This window comes from Microcebus murinus, chromosome 10 (assembly GCF_040939455.1).
Source record: "Microcebus murinus isolate Inina chromosome 10, M.murinus_Inina_mat1.0, whole genome shotgun sequence".
Lineage (NCBI taxonomy): Eukaryota > Metazoa > Chordata > Mammalia > Primates > Cheirogaleidae > Microcebus > Microcebus murinus.
In genome coordinates this window covers 5,906,901-5,929,676 of record NC_134113.1, presented here as the reverse complement: position 1 = coordinate 5,929,676, position 22,776 = coordinate 5,906,901, and the positions used below count along the sequence as shown (strand labels likewise).

The 22,776-nt window shown below is 55.5% G+C and overlaps 1 protein-coding gene across 2 annotated transcripts in view; it reads right to left on the bottom strand.

The window, feature by feature from the left end:
• The window catches only part of SCUBE1 (signal peptide, CUB domain and EGF like domain containing 1), a 124,737-nt gene that overhangs the window by 48,186 nt on the left and 53,775 nt on the right, over window positions 1-22,776 (bottom strand). The window contains exons 5-7 of one of the 2 annotated variants that reach the window (XM_076006930.1): window positions 7,453-7,578; window positions 2,731-2,847; window positions 73-162 (exon numbers count right to left, since the gene is read on the bottom strand). In XM_076006930.1, coding sequence (XP_075863045.1) covers window positions 73-162; window positions 2,731-2,847; window positions 7,453-7,578 — 333 coding nt within the window. The remainder of the gene's footprint in view (window positions 1-72; window positions 163-2,730; window positions 2,848-7,452; window positions 7,579-22,776) is intronic. The other variant, XM_076006931.1, reaches the window with a different exon arrangement.

Below are 22,776 nucleotides of genomic sequence, written 5' to 3'. Positions count from 1 at the left end.
GCGCGCGCGCACACACACACACACACACACACAAGTGCAAGTACGACAAAGGAAGTGGAAGAAAAGTGTTACCCATGAGTAGCCGCCGTTTCACCCGCTTGTCCACATCAGCTACTGACGTGGCATTGAACTGAGAGCGCTCAATTGCAGCCTCATCCTTCTCTAAAACACAAGTAAGGGACAAACATGGAGCCGGTGGTTAATGAGAGCCCACTTCCCGCGGCCCAAGACAGTCAGCCTCTCGGCGTGGCGCACACAGAGCCAACGCGGTGCACCGGGCCAGCACGGCGTCCGCGCGGAGGGCTAATCCCAGGAACCTCCAGGTGGGTATGTTCAGGGCAAAGCGAGAGGCAGCAAGGGCGAGGGCGGGGGTCGTGCAGAAAAGGAGGAATGACCACAAAATGCCCAGGGTCACAGACGGGACTCGGGCCCACGAGCAAACAGAGGTGGCGGCAGCTCGGGCAGAGGGCCTGGAAGCAGACGCACCGCTGCGTGCGCACGGAGAGAGGTGATCACAGGCCCTGCTCAGGCTGGAGAGGCAGGCGCGGGACAAGGCACAGGACAAGGGGACAGGGACAGGGCCGCGAGGTCCGGTGATGGATGTGCCTGGGACAGCAGATGCCCGGTCACAAGGACGTGAAGTGTGCCAAACACTTGTGCAAAATTAAGAAGGAAACACACACACACACACACACACACACAACGGACCCAATCGCACAGACAGAGAAGCCGCGGGGTCGATTGGGCAGCGCTGGTTGCCTGCTTGTCTATAGAGGACTAGAGCTAAACATCCAGGTGCCCGACAAGGGGCTGCGGAGAAGGGTCAGTCATTTTAGGAGCGTGCAGAAGAGCAAAGGCCCGGGCGGGCCAGGGAGCGTGCTGGCTGCACCAAGACGCTTCCTGTGGGGCGGTGTGCGAGGTTAGCGGGTTTCTTTGCTCAGAAGGGAGACGCTCGTTCCCAAGGGGGGATGATTAACAGTGAGCAAAGTTAGATGAAAGGCACTCATCCTGGCAGGAAGGGAGCAACGCAGCAGGAGTTGGCATGGAGGATGTTTTCTAACGAGAGGGGAGAGAAGAAGGGCTTGGGAGTTACTTTAGAAAGCGGATTCAAGCAGGGACCTTCACATGCAGCAGACATTAAAAAATAAAAAAATCAGAAAGGATGAGTCAGGCGGACAAAGACGAGATGTGTTAGACAAAGGCTGGTGTGTGTCTGGCCCGGCAGCTGTTTGCACCGGTCCAGCGGCCGCAGGGCCGGCTCCGCTGGAGATGGCAAACCCTGGGCAGACCTGGAGCAGACGAGACAGCGAGAGGCCAGCGTGGCCCGCGAGAGCCCCCAGGCAGGACAGCAGAGGGAGAGAGGCTGGAGGGGAGGAGGTTCTAGATGGGATCAGGCTGCAATAGAGACACTGGTCTGAGACCGGGTTTGACTTTTAATTTTTTTTTTTTTTGATTATTTGGTTGGTTTGGTTTGGCTTTTTGCTCTGAAAATAATTAATGAACGTCAGTTATCAGACAAGACAGGCAATCAGGGACCATCACCAGAAAAGCAGGAAGAATGAGATAAAAATGGAATAAAAAAAAATGGCTGTCTGAAAGAAGAGACCACACAGAGGGAGGGAGAACCACCGCAGGCAGCAGCACCCTGTGACCACAGCCCCAGACTAGAGGTGACGGCCTGGTGCCCCCACCGGCCCAGGGCCCAGCTCCCTGAGATGCTCAGAGCAGAGTCCCGGGGGACGGGGCGGACGCCAGCTCTGCTCCTCGCGCTTCTGCCTGCTACCAACCCTCTCTCTTCCCCGAAGGCCCCTCAAGAAATACCTTCCGAGTTTACAACAAGAAATGGGGCCTTTTAAAAATAAATAATGAATGTGCTAACTGACTTGTGTGGGGTTTCTGAAGTTTGTTAACACTGAAGAGAAAGAAGAGGGTGAACGCTGGTGCCAACTTTGCAACTCCTCTCTTCCTCAGATAAAAAATCTGCTGCTACTTCTGAGTGGGAGAAAAGAGCCTACTAGCAATCATGGCAGGAAATAATCACAAATATTCAAGCTTCCCCTTGGAAATACGGACCAGGAGGAGGGAGGTGAGCGAGACTCACGGGACGGGTGAGTAAATGGGGCGGGGTGATGCTGCGGACTTCAAGAGGGCGAGAAGTCCCGAGAGAGGCCGGTTCCTCAGAATAAAACACCCAACCCCACATAGGGCTCATGCCACCCATCTGCCCTGGACTTCTGGACAATAATGAATTAAGGCAAAGTTCTGAGAAAAACCTCTTGGTTTCCCAGACTGTGGTAGGCAGGCGGCTCACGTGACTAACAGGAGCCGTCACGCAGCTTGCGTGGACCTGGCTGAGTGCGTCTGCCTCAGGGAGGAAACCCTTGCGCTTCAGGAGAAGATGCCCTTTTCAGGTGCACACGCCTTCCTTCTCCCCACAGAACATCTGTCTGGGACCACCCCTCACTTTGAGGACGAGGACAAGCAGAAAACCCTGTTAGGGAGGCCAAAGGCGGGTGTCACCAGGGAACACAAGGCAGGGGGGCTTGGCCCTGGGCTTCCTCTGGGGATACCTGCCATCTCCATCATTACCACGGCCTTCCTCCTCCTGTTCCCCTTACGCTTCCTTCTGGGAAACCGGGACTCGGGAGTGCTGGCAGGCTCCAGGCCGCGCGGCGTACCCGCGTGGGGCGGGGTGGCGCAAGGTGGTGTGCGGCAGAGGCACCTACTTACCGATGCATGTCCGACCGTCTGAGTGGAGGGCATACTTCTGGTGGCAGCCACACATGGGGCCCGTGTCCGTGTCCTCGCAGCTGTGCTGGCAGCCTCCGTTTCCATAGTTACAGGTTACTAGTTAGGCCCAAAGTGTACACACGTGTGTGTAAACAGAACAATAAAAACAATTAGTTTGTCGGTGTTGGTTGTGTCTTTTAGGCTATGGGGAAAGAGAGGCCAAAGATGGTCAGTGGGTAGGACCACGGAGGCCTGCCAGGCACCAGACGTGCATCTCCCTGCACTTCAGCCCTTCCAGGGTCTTCCCTGGGACTGCTAACTCCCTAGAGCTGAACTGGGGGGGGGGGCAGAGAATGAATTTGGGGTTGTGTGGGCTTTGACTAGAGCAGGCACCCAGCTGATGTGCTCAGACAGTAGTACGTGAAGAAAGGGACAAGTTAGACACCTTTATCCTTCCTAGGTTGCAAGACACTTTACAATCGCCTCTCTCAAGGGGGCAAATGTCTATTAATACCAGGACAAACTCGGCAAGTTGTCAGAGGCAGGGAGATGGCAGGCCAATGGCTAGAGGTGACACTCATTTCCTTAGTTCTTGCAGAGCTTTCCTTCCTCTGCCTATGTCTTAGGGTATGTGGAGGATGTCCCCATGATGTCTACCCAGAGGAAGGGAGAAGTGCAGGCAGCAGCACCCTGTGACCACAGCCCCAGAGTTCCGAGGTGATGGCCTGGTGACGGGCAAGTCCCAGTGGCATCTCAAACCCCATCCCCCAAAATCCCTAATCCTCCTGGAGCTTGGCAATGTCCAAACAGACTTATGCAAATTAATATCATCCGAGGTGTAGTTTTGAAAATGGCCTAAATAAAAACACATGGCATAGTTTTCGATGCCCGTGGCCTGGAGGATCTAGTGCCCCTTGGCGCAGAAGCTCAAGGTGTTCCAAACACCAGCAACCTGGCCTGGCTGAAAAGGGGGCTGAACAGAAGGGAGTCAGCATGAAGTAGCAAAAATTACAAATTCCATTTTATTTAAAAGAAAACCCATGATCAGTTTCCAGGATGAGAGAGATTGCTGGAGGAGGACAAGGTCCCTTTGGGAGGGGTTCTCAGAGCCCCTGCTTTGTTATGCGAGTGAGACTGCATGCCTGTCACCTGTACACAAAACAAAGGGTACGCCAGGGCCCTTAGCACACAGTGTGTTCCTGGATACTTTAACCATTTGTCCAGAATTCTGTCTAGACCTTTTAATTTACTTGGCAAAACTCTAATGATGAGCAAATATGCAAAAATAAATCTTAGACCAACTATGGTCAGAAGGTTCAAAAATTCTAAACCCTGAGAATTTAAATTAATTACGTTCTATTAGGCTGGTCCATTAGCATGGGTGGCACCAGAGGGAAGTCATTTGGTGGCAGCTCCCCAGGGAAGGATTCCAAACATTTCAGAACTGACTTTGGCAGCTGCTCCGCTCAGGCACTCCTCCTTCCACAAGGACTGCCGTGAGTGACGGTGGCCCCTTCAGCCTTGGACATGGGCAGTCTCCACGGCAGGTGAGGACGATAGAAAGAGAATGGCTTGATGGGGACAAGTGTCTGCTCATGCCCCAGATGCTGTCCTCGGCAAGCAGAGGCTCTAAGGGCTGCCCCTCTTCTGCAGGGAGCTGATGACCATCTGAAGGAGGGATTCAACTTCTGGGGTGAAATTTAAAGGATCTTAAAAATGCTTCCGGGCCGGGCGCGGTGGCTCACGCCTGTAATCCTAGCTCTTGGGAGGCCGAGGCGGGCGGATTGCTCAAGGTCAGGAGTTCAAAACCAGCCTGAGCAAGAGCGAGACCCCGTCTCTACTATAAACAGAAAGAAATTAATTGGCCAACTGATATATATATATAAAAAATTAGCCGGGCATAGTGGCACATGCCTGTAGTCCCAGCTACTCGGGAGGCTGAGGCAGAAGGATCACTCAAGCCCAGGAGTTTGAGGTTGCTGTGAGCTAGGCTGACGCCACGGCACTCACTCTAGCCTGGGCAACAAAGTGAGACTCTGTCTCAAAAAAAAAAAAAAAAAAAAAAAAAATGCTTCCGGCAACACAACTGGGGCTTCAAGCACAAAGCCCTCTGGCCCTTTTTTTGCAGAAGTGACTCTTCTCTTAGCACTCTGGGGTGGAGCCTGGCATCCTGAAGTCCCATTCGCTCATCTCTGAAGCAGCTTGTCTCTCTGGCCAGGAAGAGGCTCAGTGAAGCCAAGCAATCCAGGAGGCTGCAGCTTTGCACACACCTCAGGTGACAGGGAGAGACCTAGGCAGAACCCAGTTTGGGCTGGGCATCCTGTGCCTTTCTGGGACTGAGCAGAGTCCCATTTCAGAGTGGGCAGGGATGGAGCTAGGGAGAAGGCAGTGAGAATACTATGGACAGCTCTCCCCAAGCTCCAGGGGGCTTCTGGGATGGGCTGTGCCCCAAAAGTGCCTCTAATGAGGACACAGGCTTGCCTGAGGGAACTGGAGGGAGGTCTCCACTCAGGGACCCTTGTTCCTTCCACACAGGTGTTTGTGCATCTCACAGACCCCCATGGGCCGAGCTTCGAGCACCTGGAGAAGCCGACAGTTCTCATGAAAATATCTGAGCCCAAGCTCTAGGAAGACAGAGAAGGATGGAGAAAACCTGCTCTGGCCCTGGTGTGGATCCTGGGTTCTGGACATACGAGAATTTGGTCCAGCCTGGTCCAGAAAGGCTGGCTAAGCCAGGTGTCAGCCCCCAACCCAACTTGCAATCCAAAATTTCCTGGACCACAAGTGACCTCAAGAACAAGAGTGACAGTCTCAGAGCTCAGACCTAAGTTCACACCGACACTGCCTCCTTAACAACACAGAGGGACCAAAGCTGGACTGGCTGGGCAGCCACCTGCACAGGCCCTTCATGGGAGGCTTCAGGGCCCTGGAAACCACACCAGGCTCTCCATACCTTGGCAATACCCAGCCACCCAGTAGGGACGTGGGACTGCTGCTCCAGAAACCAGCAAATGTTCCGGGCAAGGGTTTAGCTCTTCTCTGATGGGGCAGCCAGGGTAGGGGTGGGGGGCTGGTCTTAGCTGCTCACATAGGCCAGCTTCTCAGGAGATGCTCTCTGAGCACACTGTCCTTGGACACTTGTCCCAGATGGCACTGTGGAATCAGGTAGTGAGCTGTCCCAGCCACGCTGGCCTGCAGCCCGTCCCCTGATGGAGGGAGTGCACTGTCCTGGCTATCCAGGAGCCTGCCGACTCCATGTGTTCTTGCCCTTGGCCTTTCTTATGAGGAAACTTGGATCACGCAACAGGGAAGACTGGGGAAAATGAAGTTAGCATTTTCTGTTCTGAAAGCAGCTGGCTGGCAGGAGGTTCCTCTGCAGTTAAAGGAATCCGTCTGGCATAGAGGAAAGGCTGCCTCGCTGGGGTCCCAGGGCTGGGGCTGCCCCTGCCTGGTCCTGCCCTTGGTGACAGCATGCCTGCTTATCTTTGTTATTCCACAGGAAAGAGCCAAAACACAGGAAGGCTGGCCCACCCCTCGCATCATAGCTGGGGCAAAAGGAAGCACCTCCACTTTGGGGAATGGGCGGATCAGGTCTTGCCTGATGAATGTGGGTCCCAGGGCCTTGGTGACTGCCTGAGGACAGCATGAGTTGGAAAGGTGTGACGAGATGCCCAAAGGAGAGCTGAGGACAGCTGAGAGAATCACAGACTAAGGAGGATGGACCAACAAGGGCCAGCTGTCTTCTCCACAGAATGAGGGAGGGAAGAAAGGTTATTTTCTTTATGACAGCCGGTCAGCCTCAGTCTCCCACTGCAACAGCTAGGTGAGGACCACTTTCTCTATTGAGAGTTGGAATCGGATGCCTCCATAACACTGTTCTGCGTCAGAAAGTGGGCTTGCTATGAAACGCCTGTCTCTGGCCAGAGATGGGGAGTGCTCACAGCAGCCCCCTCCACTCTCTGTAGACACGGGGCAGACGCAACGTCAGTCTGGGTATCCCTGCTGCCCGATAAGGAGTGGCTCCATCCTGCCATCCCCCTACATGGCTGTTGGGCAAATGTGCTGTGTCTGAAGCATTTGTGGATCAGCTGAGTGTGCTCAGCTACTGTCCTACTTGTGTCTTGGCTCCCACTCCTTCTGGAGAACTGGGTGACCCTGTCAAGAGGCTGGATTACACTTGAGCCTTGCAAACAACCTCCAAGCAGGTCCTGAAATGGCACCTTTGGCCAAAGGCCTCATTTAACCCAAATCTCCCAAGGTATCATTGTTTGCAGTCAGCTTTGCAAGGGTCAGAATGTGAGTTCTGATCTTTGACCCTGGAAATAAGGTCAGCACAGCCAGAACGGGATCCCAAAACCAAACTCCTGTCCTTCTTTGTACTACCCCATTACCAAGGGCTTCCCAGGCCTATGGAGAAGCCTGGGCTTTTAGACCTCTGTGCCATAGCTTCCATTCCTGCTGGAGAGCTCAGGCTCAGGGCCCAGCGTGAGATCCAGCCCAGCTCCCGGGGCAGCGTCGGTGGTGTCACGCCTGGTGGGGAAGACCCCAAGCCTGGGGTTCACACCCCTGCTCCTCATGCCTCCCCCACGCCCTGCCCTTTTCTCCACCCCATGAGGCTGACAGCCCTCCCTGGCCAATGTCCAGCAGGCTGGACAGACCCTCCACAAAGCAAAGGCAGGAGGCGCGTGGGGATGTCTGACCCAGTTGCCTCCATCTACCTACGTGTGCAGTCCTTCTGGTTTTGGGCAAGGTCAAAGCCGGGCCTGCAGTCGCAGGCCACCCCACCTTTGGGCGTCTCCCGGCAGATGTGGGCACAGCCATGGTCTTTGTTCATGCAGTTCATACCCTCTGGGAAGAGAGATGGACAAGAAAGGGGTTGGGGACCAGGGAGAGGGAGGGAGAGAGAAAATTTCAGGCTGAAAAGAGATAGCCAGGTGGCATGTCACAATCAAATGGTGCGCTCTTGGGCTGCCACTGCATGCACTGTACACACATGTGCACGCACACACACACATACACACATGTATGTGCATCAAACACTCACATGGAGATCCCTTAGGGAGAAACCAAGGGCCTGGTGCCTGGGTCTGGAGTCGGGCCTCGCTCTGTGAGCTGCACTGTAAATGACACCTCGGACCCACGGAGGTGAAGCTCCTGCCCTAGGTCGGGTTTCACACGTGGTCTGTGGAACTACTTTTGTTTTGGAGTCACTTGCCCCCTCCATCCCAGTCACCCATGGTTCTAGGACACCCCCACCCCAGCAGACCTTACACCCCCTCCCTGTCTGCCTGGGGTAGCTCAGGCCCTCTTCCATTGACCGCAGCTGATGTTTATCTTCCTGGTGGTTTGTGAGGAGTTTCCAGAATTTATGAGGTCAGAGATCAAGTGAGAGGTTGTAGGTCACAAGTCCATCAAGAGGCCAAAGGCAGATGAAAGGGAAGAGCTGCTGTCTGCCAGCACACTGGGACCCAACTCCCACCTCCGCCTCGAGAAGCTAACGCGGGAGTGGAGCTGGCCTTGGAGAGAGGAAGTGAATGCCGCAGGCAGCTGCACACACACGAGGTGGTGGTCTCCTGCCCCAAGGGATACACTGGCCTCTTGTTCAAGGTGACGCCATCTCAACCCCATCCACTTTAAACACGGGTATGCGGCAACTTAGGATATGATGAAAACACAAACACCCTGGTAGTTATGATAAAGATTAAAAAAAACTCTAAAGCTAAAACCAAACCAACAAACAAGAGTGAAGCTTGCATTCTGCCCTGCACCCTTACTCCTGGTGTCACTGGATTTTGCCATTTTTATCATTCTTTCACCTTGATTTTCTCACATCTTCAAATCAAACTGTCGGACTAATGCAGAGTAAAACCAACGAACCGCCGACTGAATGGGTAAAGCCCGCTCATGCTGCTGCTCCTCACAGGAGTGACCGCTCACGTGGAGAGAGCAGCCCTTCCCGCTCACTCGATTCCAGGAGCACTGCCGCACAACCCGCACAGACGGCGGCATGCTGATCGCCGTTGACCCACCTGCGGGTGGAGGCTGATCTGCAGTGCTTGCCAGGTTCTGTGGTATAAATACTCCGCCCATGGCTGATCTCGAGCTACCAGGGAGATGTCACTGAAGGTGGAGCTGGGAAGAAATTGTGCACAGCTGGCTCTCACAAGCTGAGACAAACCAGCCCTAGCACATGGCTTTCTTAGAAAGGTTGTCGTGAAGTCAGGCAGCGGTAGCTGTGTGCTCTGCAGACCATTGCTCCCCTTCTCTGAGCCTCCTCTGTAGAACGCGTCGTAACCTCTGCCTGCCTCCCGGAGGAGGGATGCGAACGCAATGTGGTCAGACAGGAAGAGTGCAGGCACAGACTCCATCTCCCTACGGAGCACTAACTTCTGAAGGCTGCAGAGGGGGAGGAAGTGCAACTCCTCCCTGGGGCCCTGGCCAGGCAGCCCCGCCTCAGGGGTGGCTTTCAGTAGAGGAACTTCCTTGGCCCACTGAGACATATTCAGTCTCTCATCAGGTCTTCTGGGAGACTCCTGCCCTGGCAAGGGTGTGGCCTAGGGTGGTGGCCACCAAGCACTCTCCCTGACCATCATTAATGTCCATGGTCAGTGGTGGGCTCAAGGCCCAGGGTCGCCTGCCCTCCCTGCTCCTATGGCTCCCGTGGCTGCCTGCTGTCCAGCTTCTTCCCAGCCCCATGTCCCATCCTCCCACACGCATTCCATTCCCTGGGCCTGCGATCAATCCACGCTGCCTGCTGTCCCCCAGAGGTGCCCCATCGCCCTTTTCCCCTTTGCTCCTCCATCCTCCCCGGATAGCCTCTCCTGTCTTCCATAAACTAATTCCTAGGCCTGTCTCAAAGTCCACCAATTCCTCAAAGCTGCTTCTTTATTTTGGGGGGTACAGAGTTATGCTCTGTCACTTGGGCTAGAGTGCCATGGTGTCAGCCTAGCTCACAGCAACCTCAAAGTCCTGGACTCAAGCAATTCTCCTGCCTCAGTCTCCTGAGTAGCTGGGGTTACAGGAACACACCACCATGCCTGGCTCATTTTTCTATTTTTAGTGGATATAGGGTCTCACTCTTGCTCAGTCTGGTCTTGAACTCCTGAGTTCAAGCAATCCTCTTGCCTCAGTCTCCCAGAGTGCCAGGATTACAGGCATGAGCCATTGCACCCAGCCACTCGAAGCTTCTTGATTCATGGGCTATACTCCCCAACACTACCACCCCACGCTACTTTCCCAGGGCTGTCCCACGGGTGGCATGGAGATCAATACTATAAGGAGAGCTGTGGTTCTTCATAGGCTGGGAAGAGCCCAAGGGCCCCTGTTTAGCTCAGGCTTATGTGTGATGAAGAAAGGGAGATTGAATTTCCATTCCCAGCAAAAGAACCACAATTTACGAGAAGCCCTGCTAATCATCACCAGCCATGAATCTGTCCCTGGGGAGCTGACGCAGCCCCGAATCTTGCACTACAGAGTATTAAGCTGTAGAGATCGCTCAGTTTTCTCCTTCACCATGGACTTGCCATCAAGTGATCTTTCTTTTTGAGAACAGTGACTTTAAAAATGAGCCAAGATGTTGTTTGTTATTTTGCTAGCAAAGGATAATTTTTGGGGAAATCTAGCATCACCGCCAACTATAGTAAGTAAGCCATGGTCACCGTGACGCGAAGCAACAGAACCGCAGAGCTGGGAAGGGCGAGCCCCAGTCCCCGTCAGCAGTGTGCCTGTCTCAGAGGTCTCCACCTTAGTCCTCTGAACCACTGCAGGGAAAGAGGAGGGGCCTCCACTCCACCTGAGGACCCTGAGGTGGAGTCGAGGAGCTGTGATCAGATCTCACTCAATGCTGCAGGCCAGGCTCCCGCACCCTGCCCCTGGCCCGGCAGCCCCAGCACAAGGCCCCACTGTCCCTCCAACAGGTGGCAAGGGATGGGGTGGTGACCATTAGTGGGACTGGCTTCAGGACCTCTTTAAGTTCGTAATAATTATAGAGGAGCCCCAAGAGCTTTGGTATATGTACTTATGGGTTACAGCTATTACTATTTACCATATTAGAAATTAAAGGAGAGGAATTTATGTTTGTTAACTTATTTAAAAATTAAAAACTTATTACATATTATCATAAATAAATATATTTTTATTAAAAACTGTTTTCCAAAGTGAGGGGAGGGCTTCCTGAGACAAGAGCCCTTGCAGCTCTCCCGACAGCCAGGCTGGAGTCTGCTCAGTGTGAGTGCTTCCGGGGCACTGTTCCCCAAGATGGGTGGGCATCACAGTATTACCAACACATTTCAAAATGAGCCCTGCAACCACTCCAAGGATGGCTGTAAGTGACCAGCCTGGGGGGGACTGTGGCTTCCCCTGTGCTGATAGTCCAGCTCCCCTGCCAGCTCCACTCCGGGCAGCGCTGGCCTTCAGGCTGTGAGCAGACAGGCCGTGTGGCTGCTGGAACTACAGAAGGCCAGGGCTGGGTGGATTCGTGCAGTTCATCTTGTCTATCTCTCTTTCAGGAGGAGAAAATGAGCCCCTGAGGTGGGCAGTGAGTGTCTCAGACCACACAGCAGGACTAGAACCCCGGCCGCCAGGCTCCCAGCCAGGGCTTTCCTGTCCTGGAGTCCGCCCAGATAGCTGACTGGCAGCAAACGTTTCCTGGGTGAGCAGAATCCAGAACCGGCACAGAATTAGCCTAATACATGGTGCCTGTTACTGCTAATTGTCCCCAACTTAAAAGCCTATTAAAATTCAGGGCCATTTCAGATGCTGCCTCCCCATGCAGCTCTCTGGGCAGCCCCTCAACAAAGCACACAATGCCTGGCTCCTCTTTTGGCCTTCCATGGCTATCACTGGAAGGTCTTGAGCTAGAACAGAGCCTCAGCCCCAGGCACCACAGGACGTCTCTGGCCACATCCGCCACCCCTCCAGCCTTTCCAAATGGGGCGAGGTTCCCCGAGCAGCTGTGTTACAACTGCCTGGGTCTCTGACTCCCTCACTGGCTTGTATTCTGAGCCCTGCTGAGGCCCTTTGCAGCCACTGGGGCCTCCGACTGAGGTCAGAAGCAGGTCTGGCAGAGCCTCCTCCACACCCCTCCTTTACCCTCCCTCTTCTGCGCTTGGCCTTAGAAACTGGTCCCTCTTCTGCCTAACTGATACCTTCCTCTTCCCAGAGCTGCTCAGGACCCAACCCCAATCCAAGCTGCTGTTCTTGGTTCTCTTGGCTCTCTGTGCTTTCCCCTAGTTTAAAACATGCCGGTTGGGTAGCTCTGTATCTGCACTCGCTCTTGGTCTCTCCCTTAAGATGGTGAACTCCTCAGGCAGGGGATGTGTCCTGGTCACTGCTGGCTGTGGTGCCTGGAACCCCGCTGCACACAGCAGATGCTCAGCCAATGCTTAGCAAGTGCATGAAAAGCCACCAAGAGAGGCCAACTCCAGGCCCCTAAGGTGGCACGGCCATGTGCTCGCCACCCTCAAGACACCCAGAGGAAGACTATCCAACTCAAAAGATGGGCTGGGGCAGGAACTCCCTCTGGCTGCCCTGCTGCCTTCTCTGGGTCTCTGTTTTCTGAGCTGTGAAGTGGGGATGTGATAATCTTTACCTCCAAGGACTGCTGTGAAGCTCAAATGAGACAACTGTATCCAGTGTGGCACAGGGCAGGTTCTCAATGAAGCATGACTGTTAACCACAGCGTTTCCACTTTGCTGCTGCTTCCTTCTGCTCGCATCAAATCGGAACAGCTGCTTATGCTACTCTCTCCCCTGCCAGCCATGGGTAACTGGGGGAGGCCTGAGCTTTGCTTTTCTGTATCATGAGTACCCAGCACAGGGCCTGGCACAGGGCTAGGAATCAGCAAACAGTGGCTGAAAGAAAGAGAAGAACAAGTAGAGAAAGAGAGAAGGAAGGGTAGGAAAGGAGAGAGGGAGGAAGGAGGAAGAAGGAAGAGAGAAATAACAGCTCTCCTATCTCAGATCAAGCCATTGTCTGCTATTTTAGGGGGCAAGACAAGAATTCTGGAAAGCTGTTGTGGCATCCCTTGTGTGTTCTCTGAAACACAGCACAGTGCTTTGCACGCCTGATGCAGGAAATTCATAGCCCACAGCTCTGAGAAGTCATGTGGTCAGTGTGGTCAGTCCCTTCCCCCTCACTTAGCTTGGCACCCTGGAGTGGAGGAGACCCCAGGACTAGCATGGACTGAGAATGGCCACAGTGGCACAGGGACAGGGGCAGCAGGCAGGAGCAGAGACAGGACACCATTCTACCCTGGAGCCTCAGGGGCAGAACAGGTGGCATCCCCTCCCTGCCCTCTCCCAGGAGGGCCATCCTGAGGGCAGCGAGCTAACAGGGAGAAATGGCAACGTGCCTCTCCTGCAGGTGGTATTGCTGGATGGTTACTGCCAAGGCCATGGGGGCCACATGGAGGACCGCAGGTGGAGAGGTGAACTCTGGGGCACGTGAGGTCTTGGTACCAAGCGCTGCTGCTCCAGGAGAACGGTCCTGGGACTTCATGGGTCTGTGACTCCACTTCCTCTGCCAAAGCTTCGGAGGCAGCCCCCGGCCCCACCCAACTCCTCCCAGCCAGCCAGGCCCACTGGGGCTGGCTCCAGTTGGCAGACTGTTCACCCTGACGTGAGCCTACACGTGCCCACCCCTGATCCCAGAGGCCCAGCCCTGGCCCAGGCACAGAGCAGACTTCCGTGAGCCTGTGAGACCAATGGGCCCTGGCCCAAACTCTGTCCTGTGGCTCTCTGCTTTGCTTTATGTTTGCTCTTAGGACTCACACAACATCTCCCTCAGCCTAGATGGGGTGGGGGGCAGCCAGAGACGAGTTCAGCAGAAAGCCTGTCTCCCACCCCCGGAGGGGAAGTGAGATAGAATTTCAGAGTCATTCCCAGAAATCCTGGTCCTCAGAGGGCCAGCGCCCATCAGGCCAGGCTGCCTGCCAGGTCGAATCTAATCTGATCCAACCCATCCAAATCCAATTATACTGTGCAAACTCCGACCGAGTGTCTCCTTGGTGCCCAGGATGGGCTGGGAGCAGTGAGGAGACGGATGCCCTGTTGCCACATTGCCAGGTTCACATTTGGACTCCGCCACTTGCTGTGTGACCTCGGGCAATTCACCACAGCTCTGAACCTTAGTGCTCATAGTCACAGGACCTGCCTCCCAGATGCACAATAAATGTGCAGCCCCTGCTCTCAGTGAGTGTGGCGCTGGCTAAGGGTGCAGATGAGGCCGTTGTGGGACTCTGTCCTGGGCAGGAGGGCTTTCAATAGGGCACCCATGCATTGATGTGCCAGAAAGATCTCTGGATGCTGTGTGGAAGGCACCCCGAGGGACAGGACTGCAGGACAGAAACAAGTGGAGAGGCTGTTGCTGTCACCCTGAAAGGGGTAGAGGAGCCTGGTGAGGGGGACAGTGGCTGTGGGGACAGGGACGAAAGTGGGATTGGACACATTTAAGAGCCTCTTCCCTAAGTTTTCTGGAAGGCATGACATAAGGACTTGGGCCCTCACAATAAGCCAGAGAAGCAGGGGTGGCCGTGCCCACCTCACAGACAGGCACGTGGAGGCGGGGCAGACCGGGGGAAAGGCGTGCCCCAGGATGTGCCCTCTTTCCCAAGTGCCCAGCGCTCCCTCTTGATGGACCCCACCCCCAGATCCTCACCCTCTCTGGATCCTCTGACAGGCCCCTTCCCCACTAGAGCCTGTTTTTCCTAAAGGCCCTCTACCATTCTGGGATACTCTGCCAGAGTGGCCACAGAGAGGAACGATGGCAGGACCTGCCTGGCCCCGGCCAGTGTGCACCTCCCACCCTCTGCAAAGCAAGTTCACGGATGCATCCGAGGCAAGGAGTGGTGGCAGCCCCAGTGTTTGTACTTACGAGCGGGGCCTAAGTACAAACACACTGGGAGCCCCCAGCCTGGGAAAACAAAGCCGGAATGTGTCCTAAGGGTCGTTGCTATGGCAACTTCATCAATAACATCATTTTCTGCATCCATGTCCCTTAAACACATGGGAAGGGACAGCAAGCTGGGAACAGCAGAGCAGGGAGAAAAGAACAACTACCTTGTCCTGCCCTTCCCCCCGCAACTTGGGAGGAAGGGGTCCTCCTCTTCACCTCATCAACAGAAAGTTAGGGAGCCAAGAAAGAGGCCAGAGCCCCAGGGGCGGGGGGAGGCAGAGGCTACTGCCGTCTTGACCCACACTTCGTAAGCTGTCCAAGTCAGGCAGGGAAAACAAACTCGGGCTCCCACCAACTTCGAAGGGGGCCCAAAGAAAGTACCAGAAAGGTCCTGCCAAAGGGAAAGGTACAGGAGCAGCTGTGGGTACTGTACCAGTGGGAAAGATGACGATGACAGCAGTGGTAGCTGCACGTGTTCACCTACAACTACCTATGTACCAAGTGCTGTCCACACACCTCGGATGCGTCACCTCAGTGACTCTCCGACAGCCCCAGGAGGCGGGTATGGCCCGGTACACACTGAGAGTCCTTCAACCAAAAACTTGAAATCTGAAATGCTCCAAAATCCAAAATTTTTTGAGCACTGACATGATGCCACAAGTGGAAAATTCCACACATGAGTACTTAACACAAACTTTGTTTTATGCACAAATTAAAACACTGTATAAAATTACCTCCAGGCTACGTGTTTAAAACAGATGAATGAAACAAATTAATTTGTGTTTTGACATGGGTCCTATCCCTAAGATATCTCATTATGCACATGCAAATATTCCCAAATCTAAAAAAATCCAAAATCTGAAACACTTGTGGTCCCAAGCATTTCGGATAAGGGCCCCTCAGCCTGCATTACGTCCACTAACAGGTGAGAACACTGAGCACACAGGGGTCAGTGACTGGGGGCAGAGGATACATCTGGGACAGAGCTGGAACGAGACAGAATGGTGGCAGCGCTGGCTGCAGCACAGGCCACCCGAAGCTTGTTGTGGGCTGAGGATGCCAGAGCTGCCATTTACTCAGGATCCACCACACTAACCGTAACTGGTTATGTATCGCCCTTGCAACCCACCCGAGAGGGGCTTCTCAAGGGGGCAGGGCCCACACCTGAGTGACCTCTTTGTCCCCAGTGAATACAGAGGAAACATTAGCTGAACCCAACAATGCTGGTGAGGGGCCCAGCTCAGCCACTCTAGGATTCAGACTCTGCATCAAAACAGGGGCCAGCACTCAGACAACAGTGGTACATCGGTCTGCCTGGCTGCCTGGCCGCTGGTCTGGCTCCCCCAGATCCCCTAATTACATGCTAACAGCACCTGCCCCTGGAGCCCTGCACTGAGAGCCTCTCATTATATGGTGGGCTTCCGCAGAGACGCAGCACTGTACCCCACCCTGTACCCCCAAATTACACCCTCTGGGGTAAATCCAGGCCTGGCCAGGTACTAGTAGCTAGCAGCCCCAGATAAGACCCCCACCTGACCCTGAGCCTAGCCACCCCCAGGTAGCACCCCAAGAGGCAGCCCCATCTGTAAAATGGGAGCAACTGAAGAGGCTGTGGCTGCCACCGACCCGGAGCTCCTCTGTGCCAGGCTCCATGCCAGGCTCTTTGCAAACTTCCCTAATTAAACCTCTCAACAACCGAGTGCCAGATACTATCAGTAGCCCCACCTGACAGGTGAGGAAGCCATGACAGGTGAGGATACCCTGGGCAAGGTAAAGAGACTTGCCCAGGTCTCCCAACTTGTATGATGGGGCCAGGATCCGACCTCCCAGCGACCATTCCAACAGTGGGTCCAAAGGTGTCCCAGCCCTGAGTCAAAGGCTCACCTTACTCCTGCCCTGGTGCCCACACAGCAGGTGATGGCCCCTGAAGGGGACTCTGCTCCTCTCGCCCTCCCTCGTACTCCCCACTGCTTTGGCCCACGACACCCCAGCAGATGCAGAGGAAAGAGCTTGTCCCCTGGAGCCTCTGCCTGCTCCTCTTCCTGCCCACCCCATGTGCCTGAGTATCGGCCCCTCTGCCCTCATGACACCCAGGCCCTCCTTTGGGGCTTGGAGGCCACTGCCAGGGCCCTAGGAGGACTAGTCCCTCTGGGCATGCACTTCCCACCCAGCCTGTCCAGCCACAAAAGCCCACCTGGTATTGTTTGGCTCCCAAGGCCTTCCCTGTCCATCTGTCCGCCTGCTCACATGTCCACCCATTCCACAGCCCTGCAGGGAGCGCCTCCTTTGTTTCAGGCCTGAGATTCTATTCAGGTGCTGGCCTGGCCACATGACCAGTCTGCGCCTCTCGCCCTGCTCTGCTCTCACAGTGGCCAGACCACAGCCAAGCCCATGGGAGGTGTCCAACAAACACCTGCATGGGGGCCACTTGATGAGCTTACTGGGTAGGGACACAGGGCACAGGACACTGTCCTGCTTTGTGTTAACACACAGCCAGAATGGGTGGCTTTTCCAGAAAGCCAGAATCGGAAAGGGCCTTGGAGAGTGCATGGATGGAGGCTCTCCCTCCCAAAGAGGAGGACCAAGCCCCCAAGACAGTACCTGTCCTGAGTCGCACAGAGCCACCTGCCCTGGGCCACACAGCAGTCCCACAGAATCCACATGTAACCTCCACTTCAGCGCCGCCTGGATTCTCAAGCTCAGCATTCTTTCTGTTACATCAGGAGGTGGCTCACAAGGCACCGCTGTCCTCGTTTGAAGACTCAATCAGGCTTTCAGCTCATGCGTTCATTCACTCTCTCATTCTATAAGCCTTTGCTAAGCACCACCTGTGTGCAGCTGTGTGTGGAGACTGGCAGAAACAGCCGGCGTGCCCATGCCCACAGGCGCATTCTCAGTTTGAGATCAAGTCCGTTGCCACGCTGCTCACCGCAGGCAGGCACCACGTATACGGACGGCAGATAGCCGAGGCTGTGGTCGGCTCCTGGCACGCAAGATGGGAGCAGAGGAGTGGGCTGGGTCCTGCCATCTCTGAAAGCAGGAGGGACACCAGCCTCCCTTCAGTGTCCCCTCCCTGCCCTGGTGCCTCGGCCAGTCCTGGCACTGGGAACCCCAGGGAAGCTGCCTCCATGGAAGAGGAGGTGGTCCTGTCTCTGACAGTTGGGAGGACCAAGAATCATTTGTAGAGCCACAAAGGGCCACATGGGGGTCATGGCATCATGGAGGTGGGGCAGGTTGACTTTGGCAGCTCTGGGTCATGCCCCCACTCCCACTGTTTCTAAGGCGTGTGATCTTAGATCACGCTCAGTTTCCTCATCTGTAAGGTGGGAGACTAAAACCCTCTTGTAAGAGTGCGAACGGGGAGTAAGAGGGGTTATGGGCTCCAGCTCAGATCCTTGAAGCCCCCCAAGACCAGGAAAGGCCACCCCCTCCCACAGCGATCCCTCCTTCCTCTTCCTCGCCTCCTGAAGTTTCCCAAGCTGATCACTAGGTGTCACCCCACTCAAGTCAAACCCCTGCCGAGGCCCAGAGAGGACCTGCCAGAGAGACCTACTCAGCTCCTGAGCTTCCACTGCCGGGGGCCTGGGAGGCCAGAGATGGCCTTCTTCCCTCCCTAGGGATGCCAGATTTAGCAAATATAAATACGGGATGCTCGGTTAAATATGAATTTCAGATATACAACAAATGCTTTCCTAGTATAAATATATCCAAAAGTTGTAAGGGCCATACACGAAAAAAAGCGCTTGTTTATCTGAAATCCCATTTTAAGTGGGTACCCTGCATTTTTATCTGCTAACCCTACCCCTCCTTCCATAGGGACCCTAAAGGAAGCCATGGGGGGGGGCAATGTCCAGTGCCACCCTCAGCCCTGCTGTGAGCAGGGAACAAGTCTGTTTCTCCTTCCCATAGGTGATCAGATGGAGGCAGCCCAGACACAGGGGCCAGGGGGGTAGCATCCTTAAGGTGTCCTCACAGCAGCCCTTGGGGACCTGGGAGGAGAAGCCAACAAGAACAATGGGGGACACATTAGCGGGAGGCACTCTAAGACCATTAGCAGCTCCCAATGCCACAGCCAGTCACCGTCCACCACCGTCCACAGTGAGGAGCAGGGAGGGGCTGCAGAGCCACAGACCTGACCCGAGTCCTGGCCCAGCACTCCAGGGGTGAGCACGCCCCTCTACCATGCACATGATGGGGCGGCAGCTGGTACCTCCTCAGGCCCTTCGAAGGCGCTAAGGGCTTAGGGCACAGCAGGCACTCAACAAACCCCAGAGCTGGGAGCCACAGGTGGTACAATCACCCTTGGGAACTTAAGCCAAGTCCTACCGTTTATTCTCACTTAAACATGCTGCTGATTCGTCACCGTGTTCAGTAAACAGATCTGCCGTGCTCACTGCTGTGAGGCTGGGGGGGGGGGGGAGGAGTGGGGCTGGCAGCAGGAGGACAGGTGCTCCCAAAGAGAAACCAGCTCACGCAGAGGCCTGGAGGCACCAATCCATGGGAAGCTGGGGAGTGGGGCTGGGGACTCTGAACTTGTGACAAACTTGGGCTAGCCTGCGAGAGACCTTGTGGCGAGAGAAGCCCAGCAGACCAGCAAGCTGACTGCAGCTGAGGGTGGGAGCCCAGGCGAGAGAGCTGCAGGGCACCCTGCCAAACCGCAGAACCCTGAGAAATCGCAAGACCCTGCGCGGCCCTGGCGCCCTCTCCTGGGGGTGCTGGGCACACGGCTTGGCACACAGGACACTTTCTAAGTTGATGCCACACATAATTGAGGCATCGTCTCCCTCATGAGGTGGATCTCATCCCCTTTTCACTCCCATTTGACACGTCTCCTCTGCACCCAGCCCTGTGTGCGACGTAAAAAACATGAAGACGACTCGGGCACCCTGGTCCTTCTCGGGAGTCACAGACTGGTCCTCTGGTACAGGACTGAACCTCTCTCCAACGTAAGTGCGGGGCAAGAGGAAGACACGCCTGCCAAAGAGCCAGAGACTGTCAGAAAGGAGGTGAAAGTGAGCTGGGATTTGAAGGGTGACTGAGTTCTTCAGGGAGAGGGGGCCGGCATGGCAGGAACTGGGGTTCAGATCGCTAAGGGCCTGTGTGCAGGAGCCGGAGGGAGCTGGACTGTGAGAGGCCTGGGAGGGCAGCGAGGGCCCCGCCTGGGGGACAGGGCTGACGTGGGCTTTGGAGAGTGTGCCCTGGCCACAGTGTGGAGGAGGGAAGGGGGAGAGGCAGACGCAGGGATGCCGATTAGCACCCACAGTGCCTGGAGAAAGCAGGCGGGGATTTGAGAGGTGCGCAGGGCTTGGGTGGTGGAACATGATCAGGGACGTGGAAGCCAAGAGCGGGGAAGGGTCCAGGGTGACACTCCAGTGCTGGTGCCTCTCCCTGACGTGGGGCACACTGGGAAGAAGGCCTGGGGACATGGGAAGATAATACATTTGGTTCTGAGCAGCTGGCAATGCTGTGGCTAGGCACCCTGTCTGGGGGACAGTCGGCTTGGGGTCAGGGCTGGAGCTGGAGAAGTGGCCACTGCTGGTCAGGGAGGAGGCCAGAGCAGCCAGGAGAGGGCTAGGAGAGGGCTGAGGCCAAGGAGGAGGCCAAGGAGGAGCCTGCGTCCGGTGCTGAGGAGGAATGGAAGACGTGTGGGCCATAAATACAGGAAGAGTCCTGTGAGACAAATGGCCACCAGGCTGGGGGACAAAAGCCTGCCTAGGCAGACGTTCTGCCAGGAGATTGGTCTGAGGCCTCACGGCTACAGTAACAACCCAGTTTCCCTAATGAGGCCCACAGAGGCTGGGGAGGAATCAGACCCCAAATGACCCAGGATGACTGTGGCTGGCTCCACAGTGCCAACCAGGCATCTGCCCAGTGGTTTCTGAACCCACACTCTGGATCTGCATGGCTTTTCACATGCTGGGACTCTGCTCACAAGCCCCGGGCTGGAAGTGAGGCCATGGGCTGCAATGTAGGGGATGGCCTCTGGTCAAGAGCCTAGAGGCCTCTGCCACCAGCATGCGAGGTGACCTCCAACAGGCCACATGACCTTTCCAGGGCCTCTGCTACCTTACTCTAGAACAGGTGTGCTGGCCAGTTCCCACCAAAGGGTCCTTTCAGTTCTGGTGCACCTTGGCTCAATGACATGTCCTCAGCTTCCCCTGACTGCCTGCTCCCTACCAGGCCACATGCTGGACACCAGGGATGCAGGGCGTCCTGTGCCCAAGGGAAGAACCTCATTTGAGGGAGAAAGACCTGGGAGCAGAGACATGAGGAACAGTGCAAAGAGGCAGAGGGTAGGGTGTGGACGAGACAGAGACAGGTCCAAAGAGGCAGGGGCCCGCCAGCTCTGCCTGGGTGTCAGGAGGGCGCAGGGAGGAGGGGCTCTGTGTAGAGTGCTCTTGAGTGAGCGACGGTTGGGGTCAGAGGGTACTTCAGACAGACGGAGCCCTGTGAGCGGAGGCTGGGATGAGAAGCTTGTGGCTTGTTCATGACACGCAAGGCAAGGAGAGGCTGGGAGAGCCAGAGCCCTCTGGGGAGCCACATTAAGGTCCTGAGTGGAGAATGATGTGGCCAAAGGGCCAGGAGGAGCAGTGGCTCTGCCTGGGGCGGAGAGACCCACTGGGCAGCTGCTGTGCTAACTTAGGAAAAGGACGGCAGCCTGGCCCAGGCAGACAGTGGGATGGTGAGGCGGGGGCTCCTGCGTCATGGCGGTCTGGGCTGTGTGGCGCACCCTGCTCCTGCCCCTCCAGCTGTGTGTTCATTTAGTTTCTTTGATCTTAGGAAGCAGTCAGACCTGGGTTCAAATCCTGCCTCTGCTAGTTACTCATTATTGACAAATCACTTTATTTTCAGCCTCTATTTTCTAACCTGCAAAATGGGGATAACAGTAGCTACACGACACAGATCATTCTCAGGATTCCATGACTCATGTCAGTCTGGGCACAATGTTTGGCCCTTTGTAATGCTCAGCTATGATGCATGTGACAGCTATTCTACTGATCCCGGGGCCAGGTGCTACACTAGGGCCATACCTTGTATATATGATCTAATTTTCATCCTCATAAACAATTCTATAATGAAACATTCTAAAATTTGCCCCTCTTTATAGATAAGAAACTAGGACTTGTGGCTGTGAAGGGAGCCAGGGCTGGGCCAGCTATGTCCCGGCCTGGTGCTCTCTGAGCTGCAGATCACCCCGGCCCTGCACCGTCTACTCCAGCAGACTTGAAGGTTCTGCAGCTTGGAGAACATTTCTACTGCTAATATTGTGAGTCGGTACTGGGGGTGCCCCCAGTGCTGGCTCAAGGCCAGGCCAGGAGAGGGGCGTGAAACTGGGCTCACCAGCCAAAGGAGTTGTTTATGGGGTGGGAGGCTCATAAAATATAATGGGCTGGATTTATTGTCCCTGCCTTGAGGGCCATTCCGGACCGCACAGGGCCAGGACAGGCCTTCTCCAGTAGCACGGTAAATCTCCTCACTAAGCAAGAGAGCTGTTTATTCTCCTGCCCACCTGGTCTGCAGCAGGCAGGGGAGCAGGAGAACCTGCAATGCCACATGTCCTGCCCAGCCCTCTGGCCTGGCTGGTCCACCCCAGGGAGTAGTGGAGGGGCAGCTGCTGAGGCTGGAGACTGGCCACACCATCTCCCCTCATTTTACACAGTTCCTAGCCATGGTACTCCAACACCCACAGCAGATGAAGGAAAGCCCTAGAACAGGGCAGCGGATGTCCCTGGCTGTGCAGGGCCATGCTAGGGCCCCTCAGGTCAAGGCCTGGCCCACATTCCATAATGTGGGACTCACATCCCAGAAGCCAACAGGAGCCCACCGGCCAAGCACACGGATGGGATCCTAAGCCCACATGCAGCTGGGTGGCTTGGGAGGGGGTGTGGGACTCTGCCCATTGGCTTGTTTATGAGTCTGGGAGAGGGATGGAGCAGGGGAAAAAGAACTGGCTTTGGCATCAGACATCCGGGCCCTGATTCTGAAGTGCTGCCTACGGAGCGGCACAAGGAAGCTGTTTTCCTCCTGTGACGGGGATGGTGGCGCTCATCCCGAGTGCCTCCTGGCTTCCCGGGCTGGCTATGAGCATCAAGGTGGTGCTGCCTAGAAAACCACAGCAAAGCTGCAGGAGGGTGGAGCTGGGCCTGCTGGGGA